Consider the following 13,800-nt stretch of genomic DNA (forward strand, 5'->3'; position numbering starts at 1 on the left):
TGAAGCAAAACCCATAACGATTTTTGCTGGCAATTAGGTCAACTTGAAATAGGCTTCCTAAGGACTACTTATTAGCATGTGGGTCATCCCTCTACTTCAGGATGAGAAAAATAGGTTAAATGTCCACGCTCCACCACAGTGTAGGTTCAAGGACAGAGGCTGGGCATGGCCACCTCCACCAGTCTAGTGTCAAGCTTCAGTCAAGAATAAGGTGTTTAGGGCCTTTGTGTACCTGAACCAATCCACTCGACAAGCATGTCCGGTCCCGAGCACCACGCTGGAGGGGACAGAAATCGTGAGTGGCTGGAGTCCACATCACCGGGGGAAGGAAGAGTCCACTTGGTGATGCAGGGCCTCAGGAGCGGCCTGAGGTGCAGGCAGATGGGGAAAGTGCACTAGAGGCCAGGCCATTCTCTTTCTTAAACTCAGAGGGAGGTCTGCTGTCTTATTTTTTAAAGAATACTCAAAGCTTTCGTAATAATGATCACTAAAGTTTATTTCAGGGATCCCTAATTAACATTTTATTCCATCTAGTGCAAAAGAATATTAAGAAAAACTGAGAACATGCACCGACTTTGAGTGATACCTAGCAACCAATGTTCCAGTAGGCCGAGTGGAGCTACACCCTCAAAGTCAGACACACACACCCCTTCCAGAGGGGCTGTGCCATGGAACACGGCATTGGGGTCTGCTCGGCTCCTCCCGTACAGGCACCAGCAACAGGAAGAGGGGGTCAGAGAGGCTGTTAGCTGGGTTCACACAAAACTATTTAAAATTCATGAGTCTTTTGTGTACACTGCAAAATGTGTGATGGAATCAGGGGGCACCAGGACTCGCTATTCTAGAAATGCTTCAGGGTTTGAGAGATCAAACCAGGATTCCAAGCGGTGAGCCGTGATAGGGCTCCTTGAGAGCAGGAAAAACAAAGACCATACACACAGAGATGATATCCCCAAAGCAGCATTTATTTACCCACTGAATTCCAAAACATTTAATTTAGAAGTCTGGCATTTCATAATTACCCATCTTGATCGACATGGGCTGACACACATGGCGCTGTCAGGATACACAAGGACAATAGCCAAATAGTTACAAAAAAATAAATCCATGATTCTTAAACAGTCGCAACCAAAAAAAAAAAAAGTTACAGGTATCAAAACTTTAGATGCATTGCATTGAAAAGAAGGTTTGTGCACATCATAATTTAAAGAGGCAAACAAGGCGCTACTGAAACCTCACGTTAAAGTTTATTATTAAGCTGATGGAATGGAGCAAGTGGTCTCTCATATCAGCTTCCCTTAACAGTTTTCCATTAGCTAAGAAAGAGGTGGGAGGGGTGAATTCACTTTTGCATGCACAGATGTACTGCTTTAACAAAACACTAGCAGCTGGTTTTAAGTGGACCATTTAAATACCAACTGTAGCCTGTGTGGTTAATTCTCCTAACTTCCCCGAGGCTTTCGCCTGCACTTCACCTAGATCAGCAGGCATAGGAAAATGCCTCCTTCAGAATGCACCTGTCTGCACAATTCAGAAAGGGAGCTCCTGTGGGCTCAAAGCAACCATCAGTCCAGCAATGCCCATAAATTTATCTGGAACTGCTTCCCGGGGGCAGAGAGCAGATCTGAGTAGCTGTGCTGCCATACAGATAGGTTTAGCACTAGATACTTAGTGACTGTGGTGAGGAAGGACCGGTGGTGATGGGGTCGGGGCGGGGGTGGGCCGAGGCGCTCAGTTGCCTTCTCCGGCTTCCTCGTCCTGCTGGTCGCTCGTCCAGAGGGTGAGGTTGTCTCGCAGCAGCTGCATGATGAGCGTGGAGTCCTTATAGGAATCCTCGTTTAGTGTGTCCAGCTCGGCTATGGCGTCATCAAAGGCTTGTTTGGCTAAGAGGCAGGCCTGCTCGGGCGCATTCTGGATCTCGTAGTAGAACACGGAGAAGTTGAGGGCCAGGCCCAGCCGGATGGGGTGTGTTGGCTGCATGTGCTCCTTGCTGATTTCGAAGGCTTCCTTGTAGGCTGCCTCTGAAGCTTCGACCACACTGTTTTTCTTCTCGCCAGAAGCCACCTCTGCCAGGTAGCGGTAGTAGTCGCCCTTCATCTTCAGGTAGAAGACCTTGCTCTCATACTGGAAGTCATTGCAGTTCTTGATGAGGAACTTGTCCAGCAGGGCCAGCACGTCATTGCACACTGTTTCCAGCTCCTTCTCGATCTTCTCCCGGTAAGCCTTAACCTTCTCCAGCTTCTTCTCATTCCCGTCAGCCGTGGTTTTCTGCTCGATGCTGCTGATGACCCTCCAGGAAGACCGCCGGGCGCCGACCACATTCTTGTAGGCCACAGAGAGGAGGTTTCGGTCTTCATTGGAGAGAGGTTCGTTGAGCTCGGTCACCTGCAACATCCCCAAAAGATAAACACTGAGACCCGAGTCTGAAAACCCTGGAGAGAGATCTTCCCTTCAACCCAGTCAACAACCCTCCTCAAAAACAGGATTACGGACAAGCCACTCAAGAAAAACCAACTGGACAAGGATCCTATCTGAAGGGAGACTGCAGTCTAACAGAAGAGATAGATATTAACTCAAAATATTAATGATAAGGACTCTGAAAAAGTCATAATAATTTAGGCCTTCTAAGATGCCGCCTTCACCTTGGCGGAGGTGTGGGGATAAAGATGTTGATGGAAGGTTGTGAGGTGCTGGTGCACAAGGAGGTGGTGGGGAAAAGCCCTGAGGTTCAGCTATTCTGCGTAAGATATTCTCACAGTAAAATCATACAATTCCTTTGTCAAATATCCAAAGGTTATCACAGACTGGAAGTCCACTTCCAGCTTTCTATTCTAGAAAGAACCAATCACACCTCCCTCAAACACTTATTAACAAAGAAGAGTTTCCCAGATGAGCTCAAACACCACACAGATCTAGTGGCCAGAGTTTCACCCTGGTTACACGTGGAACCCACTGGTAAACCCAGCCCTCCTCCAACCCAAAACAGATGCATTAGTGACAATAAGGTGTCCCCAGCCTCTGCTGAAAGGAGGCATAACTACTCAGCAGCAAGCTTTACTCTGACCTACCTGACAGGAAACCCTGACTGCCCATCAAGGATGGAAGCACCAATTATTTTAAGTGGAAACGTTAAATTTCAAATTCTTCATGATGCCAACTGCAAGCAAGCCAGCTGTGTCATCAGTAGAAGGAACACTGGACTTTGCTGTGCTGAGCTGTGCCACCAAAAAGTCATGTTGAAGTCATAACCCCTGGTACCCATCAACGTGACCTTATCTGGAAACAGGATCATTGCAGGTGTCATCAAGTCAAGATGAGGTCATACTGCATAAGGTGGATCCTATATCCAATGACTGGTGTCCTTATAAGAAAAAGGGAGATATGAAGACGAAAGCCATTGCCATGTGATGATGGAGGCAGAGACTGGAGTGATGTGTCTACAAAGGCCAAGGATTACAAGGATTACCAGGAGCTACCAGAAACGAGGAGGGGCAAGGGAGGATTTTCCCCTAGAGCCTTCAGAGGGAGCACAGCCCTGCCAACACCTCGATCTCAGACTCTAGCCTTCCAAACTGTGATAAAATACATTTCTCTTGTTGTAAGCCATCCAGTTTGTGGTGGCTTTGTTTGGTGGTCCTAGGAAATTAATACAGACTTAGAATCAGAAAACTCTGGGCCCCAGCAAAGCCACTAACACACTAAATTGGCCTGTATCTTCTATAAAATGGGGGGATTCCTCAACTATGTTACCTACTGGGAAAGGTCTTTAATTTTAAAAACAGAAAAAGAAAAAAGAAGAGCACTTAGAAAACCACAAAACTCAACAAAAAGGCATTACTTAAATCAAACTATAAGGACAGAACTTGCTCCAATGGAAGGGAAAAGCCAAGTCTGATGGAGAAACTTATTAACAACATAATAAAACAGACACGCTTACCATGGATTAAGAAGACTGAGCAGCAGAGAATCAGAAGTTTAAAAAAAATGAATTAAAAAGGATGATAGGTCTATTTGAAAAATTAGTAGTTCAAGAACATAAGCAACAAATGTAATCATTAAACGTGTAAAATTAGAAAACTTGTGCCAAGTTCTTAAAAGTGAAACACGCAACTGTCTACCACCACCTCCCTCCTCAACAAATCCCAGACAAAATAAAAATACCAGCTCCCTCTTCTAACTTCCCCATTTCCCTGTCCCCAGAACCCCTACTCTTCTGCTGCAAATCATTAGCCAGGGATGGCCTCTCCCTCTTTGCCTAGTCAATCAACCCAACCCACTTCCTCCTTCAGCGTGGTCTTCAGCTACAAGCCGCCCCTGACATTCCCCAGGAGGGCTGCCTGCAAGCCCGGCTCCTCATTCCTCCCCACAAAGACAGGAATGGTCTCCACGCTGGTCTGCGGCAATCCCCTCCTCTCTACTAATCCACAATCCATGTTCCCCTCAAGACCTGTAACCCCACTAGTTTTCTCCTTCAGGGAGTGCCTTTAAACACACTTGCTTACTAAAAGTATAAAGAGACATTGTAGATATTTTTCTGATAATTTGGCCTTTTAAGGAAGCAACCCTTATAAATCAAAATTCCATCTCAAATACTAAGACAAATCTCAGAATGCTTGAATCCTTTAGCATGACACTTTTCTAGGCCAATATTCAGTAAAACAAAACATGAGGCAAGAAAAGAATTTGAAAAGCTCCTCAGATCTTCCAATAAGTAAATCCAACTAAGGCCACTTGATGTTAAAATGCAAATGACATCCATAAGGAGCCACTATATACTTCATCCTGCGACCAGTAAAGCTGCTTTTGTTGGACTACTGCAAAGACACCTCATAGTATGTCCCCAGAGCACATCATTAAAATTGAGTGCATATCTGAAATATTTATATATCACACAGTGTTCGCACAAGGGGTGGTATCATTACTCAAAAAAAATCTTAAGGGCTTCCCTGGTGGCGCAGTGGTTGAGAGTCCACCTGCCGATGCAGGGGACACGGGTTCGTGCCCCGGTCCGGGAAGATCCCACATGCCGCGGAGCGGCTGGGCCCGTGAGCCATGGCCGCTGAGCCTGCGCGTCCACAGCCTGTGCTCCGCAACGGGAGAAGCCACAACAGTGAGAGGCCCGCATACCGCAAAAAAAACAAAAAATCTTAAGACATCTACAGTTTAGCCTGAGCTAGCTGTGTGACATTCAACAGAACACAGCTTTTCTGGGCATCAAAAGTCAAATAAGGGGGACTAGCCCAAACAGTCTCCAAGGACTTCTTCAGCTCTGAAATCCTAGGATTCCATTTTTCCTGAGCAACTATAACAGGTGTGGTAAGGCCTGAGGTCAATACTATTGAATATCAACATAAATGTGGGTGTATCTGTAGGTTCCAGGAATCCGAGGATCCCTGCTCCATCAGGAATAAAATGCCAAAAAAGGCTACTGGACAATATTTATGACACCTTCACAAGAAAAATCATTGACTAGGAGTGTCAGTGTTTATGTAACGATCACCTGGTGGCCTGCCAGTCTGAATGAATCACTATCGGCATCAGCTGAGTGTGACTAACGGCTACACAAGCATTGTTCTCAGAACCCCAGCCAGGGCCTAACTAGGAAATAACTGGATACGTTTAAATATAGTGTGTTTTAATACTCCTGGATTACAGCTCGGTTAACAAAAGGAAACTTATGGGAGGAAGACAGTTTTATTACTTGATCGGATAACTAAAGAAAATTGGGAGTTTTCCCCAGATTGGAAAATTACGGACTGAAGTAAAATCAGATGGTCTATTAAAACAAGATTTACAGCCAGTCTTGGCTGGTGATACTTACTGCAAATAACCTTCGCTAATGTTAGTTAGCACGAGTTCCCAACACTTCAAATTCCAAAATACGGGAGCCAGGAGACTTCAAGAGAAGTCTCGTCACCCACTAAGAGGCGCAGACACTGGGAAGCAAATGGTGTAGGGAAAGGAAAGCAGGAACGGGTCCCAACCACCCTAAGACTAAACCAGCGGGATGGCCATCTGCGGAGTCTACGGAGATGATTTACTGCATCTCAATAATCACAAGTTTCCAAATGGTTTCTAATAAGGAACAAAGACTAAACACGGATTTCTCGAGATAGAAGAGACCCAGACAAAGGTTCTCAACCTTCTTTCTACTCCAACTCCAGTTTCAACACTCTCGTTTCCGTCGCACACCAGGTGCGCCCAGTGCGGCCACCCCAGACATCATATCTTCACGTGGCTATATCAGCTGCAAGGGGTTCCACCACCTCTGCTTGCAGCCACTCTGCTGTCTTGTTCTCCTGTCCACCTCCCCACCCCAGGTAATCCTACTTATAGGCTTCCTGAAAACCTTAAATTGATGGACCCTTCCCATTCAGGAAGGCTCTCCTCTCATCTCCTTTGAGGACTGGACTCCCTGCCAGCCATTCTGCTCATGTACATCCTCACCACGCAGCCTTTGGCTGCACCAACTCCTTTCACCCATTTTCTCTGCTCTGGACTACACAGCATTTCTGAAAGTCACGAACAACCTGGTCGACTACGAATTCATTTATCTTCCTATGACACCACTGGCTTACTCAAAAATCCCTAAGGGCCTCCTCCCACTAACTCACAAGGCAATAAACTATGTGTTTGTGAGTAAAAATAGACCCACTGCCAAAAACAGCCCACGGACTATTTGGGAAAATTTAAAGTTCTCAATCTGGGAAACATCCAACCTCAGAAGGAACACTGAGCAAACAAAAAAACATCACCCCTGAGCTGCCAAGCCACACTGCTCAAGTTGGGGTTGATGCGACTCCTCCTGAACAGCGCTCTCATCCTTCACAGCTACACACACACAGCACAGCCACCACCCCGAACTTTATAGCTACCCACACCCACATGCTACCAGCAAGCTTGCTTTTGATATAAGAGCTTATAACAGAAAAAAAACAATCCTCATGAATAATTATGTAAACATAACCACATCATAAAATCTTTAAGCTTCTTTGGCAGAACCCTGTATATATTAAAAAAAAAAGAAAAGAAAAGTGAGCTTGAGGGATGAAAGCTTTTTTGGCTGACTGTTTCCCAAGTTAATGCCCCGAAAGTGAGGATTCTGCCTGTACCCCAGCTGGCAAAGCACCTGCCATTGGTCACCACTTGCCCAAGCCTGGAAAGACTGCCCTCTGTCTAAACCAGGGCGAGACTGCAGTTCTGCAAGGCTGGGAGAGGGGCCAGCTTCAAGCTCAGAGCAGGTGAGTTCAGGTTATGAATATTCACTCTAAGCTTAACATTAGTCAAAATAGCTCGCTTTGTATCGTTAAGAGACCACCTTTGTCTTGCTCTGAACATAAGTAAACATTTTCACAGGTCTTGGCAGGCATTATATATAACCCCATCTGAACAGCGTCACTCTACCCTACTGCCCCTGAGGCACCAGGACCGAAGGCTTCAGAAGCTGTGCCAGTTCCCATCACAGGGAAGTGCCAACACCCACCACCAAGGAGGGGATGCCACTGCGGCGAGGAGTGGGAGGGGCAGCCTCAACCTGGACACCTGGGAGCATCTCACCAACAACCTAGACACTGAAATTTGGGGGCCTCTAGGCTTACAAAATATACTAAAAGCAATATGGAAAAACAATTTCCTAAAACACCACAACTATAATGTAACATAGTCTTGCACTTCTCAATTCATAGCAAGAACTCAAATTCAATTAATACTTTGCTTCTTAAGCAAAAAAACTGGTCTTCAAGAGAACAGCACAATCCAGATGAGTCTGCCTTTCATGCTCCCCTGCTGCAGCTAAGAACCGTAAGTGGTAGATTCTGTTTTTAATCAAACTTGGCAAAAATGACTTACATCTAATAGAGGGAATTATTTGTTCAGTAAGCCCACTTATGTTAATGGCTTGGAACTTAGTCACCAATGATGACAATGGCTAATAGACCAGAAAGTACACTAGAAAGAAATATGATTCCTTAGCCTCATGGGGCATTGTCACAGTGGTTAAAGTGATAGCTCTAAATTTGAGAGTTCAAATCTTCCCTTTACAACTCAACCTTGAGAAAATTAATCTCTTCAAATCTCATTTGTAAAATGGAGTTAATAACAGGATCCATCCAGAGTTGTTCGCAAGATTAAATGAAAATGTATAAAAGCTACCATTTACTAACTGCCTAATAGGTAAAATGATAAATTTCATAAACTTGATGAATTGTAACATGGAAAACACATCTGGGGTATCCCCTCCCAAACCGTTTTTCTGGAAAAGTGTGACACTGCAGTCTACCACTAATATTAAATTCCAGACAATGATGAGAAAATACATTTTTGGTTTCCTTAAGGGAGTAGTGAGGTCCTTGACTGTGGGAGCTCTTCCGGGGATAATGCAGCAACCCCAAATCCAGATGGGGACAACTCCCACGTCAGTGCAGCAAAGCTATGTGAACTGTTCACCAACTGAAGTGTCTTTTAACTGAGGATATTGCAAGAATAATGCAGAGACTTCTTCCTTCCTCAGTCAATACGTGACAAAGCGATACTTACATGGGAAACACGACTTGCTATTTTACATAGATTTCAAACGGTCCTACCAATGTGGCTTTAAGATGTCACACTAACCACAATTCTGGTACACCTCAAAATCATCCCTAGTTTCAATAACTGCAATACGGGTTAGGTCTCACCCTGGGCCACTCAGCTGTGCTCTCCTTTTACATACCACCTGCTCACTTCCCCACTTCCCAGGATCTCACAGCTGTTGGAATAACAGCCTCTGGCCACTGGTTGGACCTCTTCCCCTCCGACCCATTTCCTTAAGCTGCAGCTTTGTTGCCTGCACTTAAGATTGCTACAGATATTCTTCAAGTCCTTCAGACATATTTCTCCCCGTCCTTTGTCAACTTTGTAATCAATGTTAAAACACACCATGCCATCCCAAACAATTTTAAAACTTCATGATTGCCCCTATGTTTTAATATAAAAGATGACCAAGGGCAATAAGTGACATGACTGAATTATGTCTGTCCATGAATATTCACTAGAAATCTATCTGGTTAGTTACTCTCTTTCCTTAGAATCACTTAGTATTATGCACAAGTATTTTTATGCCACTTTATGGGTTTATCTCGTAGTTCTCATAAGATGGTACTGTACTCATTTTATAGAGGTTATGAATTGTATAAGGGCATTCCAAGCCTGGTCTAGAAAGGACTTGGGTTCGAGAATCTTTCACAGTGTTTCTTTCTAGTTAAGGGACAAGGTACGAGATGGGGGAGAGCTGGAAGAAACGTCTTTACTTCACTTCAAAAACATTTCTTGCCTCTTCAAATTAGGACGAAAGGCAGGGAACTGCAGTTCTCAACTGATGTGAGCCAACACCTTTGTTTCCAACATGCGTGATTTCTTAAAGCCTTACTGACAGCATCCTCCAGGTGACGCTGGTAGCATACGGAACATCAATCATTACAGGCAGGCAATATTATTAGCTACCATTTAAATTATAAAGGAAACAGAAAACAAGTTAGAAGAATGAAAGCTGAAAGCCCACTTGATAGTAACACGAACATTACAACTTACACACTTTAGAGGACCAGAAGACAAGAGATGTGAGCTTCAAGGTCACAGAGTGGTGGCATCAGAACATCCCCTCACTCAGGTGCGGTAGAGAAGCCTACTTACCTGCCCTGAAGAAAACCCACACAAGCCCAGAGGGTTATCAGAATTCCAACTCTTTCCAAAAGCTATATTTTAGGTCTATGATATTAATGAAATAGGGACTGAGTCTTCTCAATAAAATTAAGAATTTAACATACAAATATCAACTTAACAGGTAAAACATGAGAAACAGTTTTCCACTGACCCTTGCCAAGTCCTTTCCAATTAATATATTCCATTAATTTAGATGACCAAAAAAAAATTATTTAATAGAGGAAACAGGCATACTGACCAAAAAAGTTCTTATTTTTTAATAGGAGTTACCTTGAGGGAATGTTTATCACAATTCTGAAATGACATAATTAGAGTATGCACTGAATTTTCAATGGCCTATCCAACCCATCAATCATCTCAGATACAGATATTACATATTCCCAATACATGAAAGGGTCCATTAGTTTGCAAAATCCTACCTTAATGTCTCAGAGAAAATCTGTGTACACAAGTAGGTAGCTGCAGGAAAGCATCTTTCAAGTCTGCTTTCGAAGACCAGAAAACCAATTATTTTCTCTCCACAAACTGTATTCCATTCGGTTACATCTCTGTATTCTTTCCTTACTTCCAATTGCAAGTTGCCTCGGGTTTCCTATAGCTCCAGAACTACATTCTAGTCATTTTCCCTTAGCCTCAATTCACTTTGCTTCCAGCCCCATCCCTTCTTTATTCCCCAAAAGGCTCCTAAAACTGCGGCCTTCAAAGTGCCACTTGCAGGATAGGCGAGGGCCTCGCTAAAATGTCCAGAAAGCGGCCTCAACCGCACAATCCCAGTTCCACTCGGTGACTGGGGAGAAGAGGCGCCCTTAAGTGTCACTTGCTGTGTGGACAGAAGTGGCTTTATCCCAAAGAAGATTAAGCTCAGGACCCCTTCCAAGGAAATGCACTCAGTCAGTCCTGTTTCTGTGAAATTTGCTAAACTCATATACCCTACTTTTTTTTTCTTATAAGACCCCCAGAATTACACAGACTTCAGGTCCCAAACCTAAATCGTCCCTGGTCTGGATGAAAAGCTCCTACCTGGCCCACAACACCATGATCAACTCCGCATCACCAATGAATCAACAAATGGGTGGTGGTGGTTTCCAAACACCTGGTTCAACGTGTGACGTGAACGACATGGAAAAGATAACACTTCTTACCTGGATAATCCTAAACACGGACCTCAACAACATGTTTCATATATTAATATCAAAAGCTTTAAAAGGAATTTTTCACATGACTCTGAAATTTTACGGAGCCTCGATATTTGTAGTTTTTTCTTTAGGAAATCCCCTCCCAAGGCCCTAAGAAGGGCAAATGAGCTATATAACCCAGGGCAGTAATTCTTGAACTTAAACCCAATAGCACTTGCCATGAGGGCTGGTTCAAGTGCAGATATGAGTCCCACCCCTGCGAGTTTCTGAGTCTGTAGGTCTAGGGTGGGGCCCCGGCGGATCCTCCCACGTCTCAGGAGGTTGTGCACTGGGTGAACATGGCACGTTGGCGGCCGCAGCTGTGGCTCTACCCCTCTGTGACCTTGACGCAGAGATAAGTAATGTTTATTAAAAGAAAACGTGAACTACTGTGAGGAGACAGGGACAGTGGGAGGGTCACCGGAACTCTAGGTCTCAGACACGCAGGTGGTATCTAATCCACCGCATTGGCCAGGGTGTGGCCGGCCGCGACTCCTTCCCCGGAAATGGAGCTGCAGACGAGGCTCCAAGGGTCTCGGGAAGGCAAAGGCACAAGGGCTCGCCTCCCCCAGGCGTCAGGACCCGTTTTAGTCTCCGGGCAGATGGGCGCAACATCCAACCTGGGAGGGGGCCCCAGGCCCGCCGCGCTCCCGCCCGCGTCCTCGTCGGACTTCAGGATGGGGGGTCTCCGCACACAAAGCGGACCCCGGGCGCGGGAGAATGGAACCAGAACGATGCCGGCGATCAGAGCAAAAGCGGATCGACATTACACCGAGTTCAGGTCGTGGCAGAGGAAACCAGGAGAGACAGGGCGCCACTCACTAGGTGATTCTTTATTACAAGTTGGGGTGTGTGGAGGAAGGCGAGAAGGGGTGACCCAGCCTGGCAGAACGGTCCAGGAGGAGAAATGCGGCTCCCTCACCCTCCCTCGAGCACCCTCCCCCACCCGCGGCTCCGAGCTGGGATGCCGCGACCCCCGCCCACCCCCGGGGTCCCCGCCGCGCCCCCTCCCTGGACACCCCCCAGGCCCGGCCGCAGGAAATGGCGGGGCACGCGGCGGGCGCGGGAAAAGCAGGCTGAGAGCGGGCGGCCGCGCCCAGTGGGGCGGCGGGGTTGCCCCTGGCCCAGAGGGGGCCGCCGCCCGGCTGCCCACCCCTCCCCTGCGCCGGGCCCCCGGCCGGCCGCCCGGGCTCCCGGCGCGCTCACCGCCTTCATGGCGGAGGCCATGTCGTCGTAGCGCTCCGCCTGCTCGGCCAGCCGCGCCCGCTGAAGGAGCTGCTCGCGGTCCCCCATGTCGCTGAGCCCTGCCTCGCCTCGCGCCCCGCTCCGCTAGCTCGCCCGCTCGTCTTCTCCGGTCGCAGGGGAGGCCGCCGCCGCGCACGCGCACTGGCTCGCCGGCCGGCCCAGGCTGCAGGCAGCAGGTAGCGCCGCTCGCCCTCTCGCTGGCTCGCCCCGCGCGCTCTGGCTCGCGCCGCGGACGCCGCCTAGGGAGGACAGGCGGCCGCGCGGGGGGATGGGAGGACGAGAGGACGCCTGCGCAGTGGGAGCGGCCGGGCCGGGCGGCGCGGTGCTGCGCGAGTGGGGGGGGGAGGGGCGGGCCAGCCCTAACGGTCTATTTCAAGGTGACGTCACCTTCTATAAATAGCTGAGGCCACCGCCCCGCCCCAGAGCCGCGCAGGCGCCTAGCGAGTGCTGCATTTTACCGCCGCAGAGGTGGAGGTGGGAGAGGGGAGGGCTGGGGTTGGGAGGGCGGAGCGGGGGTGGGGGTGGGGGCCTCGGTGATGGCAGCCGTGCAGTCTGCGCACTGTCACGACCCCACCCGGAAAGGCGTCTCTGAGTCCAGGTTAGAGGTCTGGCTTGAGAAGGGCCCCCAAAGCAAATAAACCTAGTGCTTGGGGAAGCCAGGAGGCCGCGTGCTGGAGGGACGGACGTGCCCCGGACCCGCCCCCGCCCAGCCTGGCCGATGGGTTTCTAGGGGCCACACCCTGAGCTTCGGTCAACACTGGCCGGGCAGGATCAGGTCCGGCCTTTGGGGACAGCCCCAGGTACTTTCACTCACTGCGTCCCCTTCCTGGGAAGTGGCCTTGTGCAGACTGTGCCCTCCACGGGAGGAGAGACTGAGTGGCCCCGCTGGGACGGGTAAGAGTCACCACACACTTGCTAGGAGATGGGCCGGTGCTAGGCCTTTCCAGGTATGATCCTATATAATGCTCACAGCCCTCCACCCCTGGTGGGCCCTGCTGGCCTCCCCGTCTGTCAAAACCAGACTAGTGACTTGCTCAACGTTACACAGCCTGTAAGTGGTGGCAGGTTCCTCCTGTGGCAAAGAGGAGAGTGGACCAGCTGGTCACTGAGCCCAGTCCTGGCGTTCCATGCTGAGGACCCCTGGTGCCAGGCGCTGGTCTGGGTCCCGGACAAGGGAGGAAAATCCCAATCACTAAAGCATGGCCAGACTTAGTACAACATGCCAAGGAGAGTGCAGGTGACGGGGCCTTATGTTCTCTGAGCATTTTATTGAGCACCTACTGCATGCTCAGCACTAGGGGAAGGAGTAGCCACAGAATAACTAAGATACAGCCCCTGCCTCTGAGAAGTGGAGGTCTAAAAACCGAAGAGCAGGTAAGCTGGACCTTGAAGGAGGTGAGAGTCAGCGAAAAGGTATTAGGGAGGGGGGTCCAGCAAGGGTGAGGGCTTGGTAGTGAGGATAGAAACAAAATGGGGAGGAGAGAGGCCTGGCAGTGGGACATGAGGTGGGATAGAACAAGATCATGGAATGTTTTCAGTGCCAGGCTGAAGATTTAAGGCTTTATCCTTAAGTAATCAGGAGCCACCAGAGGCATGGAAGCCATATTTCAGGCCCAGAATCTTGCTCCACAGAGTTAGATGCATTAGAAGGGAGAGGGAGGGACTGGAGAATGGGCCTTTT

At 48.2% G+C, this 13,800-nt stretch overlaps 1 protein-coding gene and 1 long non-coding RNA gene across 2 annotated transcripts in view; one reads left to right on the forward strand and one right to left on the reverse strand.

Moving 5' to 3' along the window:
* Positions 1-944: 944 nt before the first annotated feature.
* Positions 945-12,482, reverse strand: YWHAH (tyrosine 3-monooxygenase/tryptophan 5-monooxygenase activation protein eta). Its single transcript, XM_004283675.3, has 2 exons — positions 12,081-12,482; positions 945-2,385 (listed from the first exon to the last, which is right to left on the reverse strand). The coding sequence occupies exons 1-2, from the start codon at positions 12,165-12,167 to the stop codon at positions 1,732-1,734; spliced, it is 741 nt and encodes a 246-aa protein (XP_004283723.1). The 5' UTR covers positions 12,168-12,482; the 3' UTR covers positions 945-1,731.
* The window catches only part of LOC125961262 (uncharacterized), a 31,120-nt gene continuing 28,491 nt past the window's right edge, over positions 11,172-13,800 (forward strand). Inside the window, exon 1 of the long non-coding RNA XR_007471711.1 lies at positions 11,172-11,699. This is a non-coding gene — a long non-coding RNA (uncharacterized LOC125961262). The remainder of the gene's footprint in view (positions 11,700-13,800) is intronic.

This window comes from Orcinus orca, chromosome 15, assembly GCF_937001465.1.
Source record: "Orcinus orca chromosome 15, mOrcOrc1.1, whole genome shotgun sequence".
Classification (NCBI taxonomy): Eukaryota; Metazoa; Chordata; class Mammalia; order Artiodactyla; family Delphinidae; genus Orcinus; species Orcinus orca.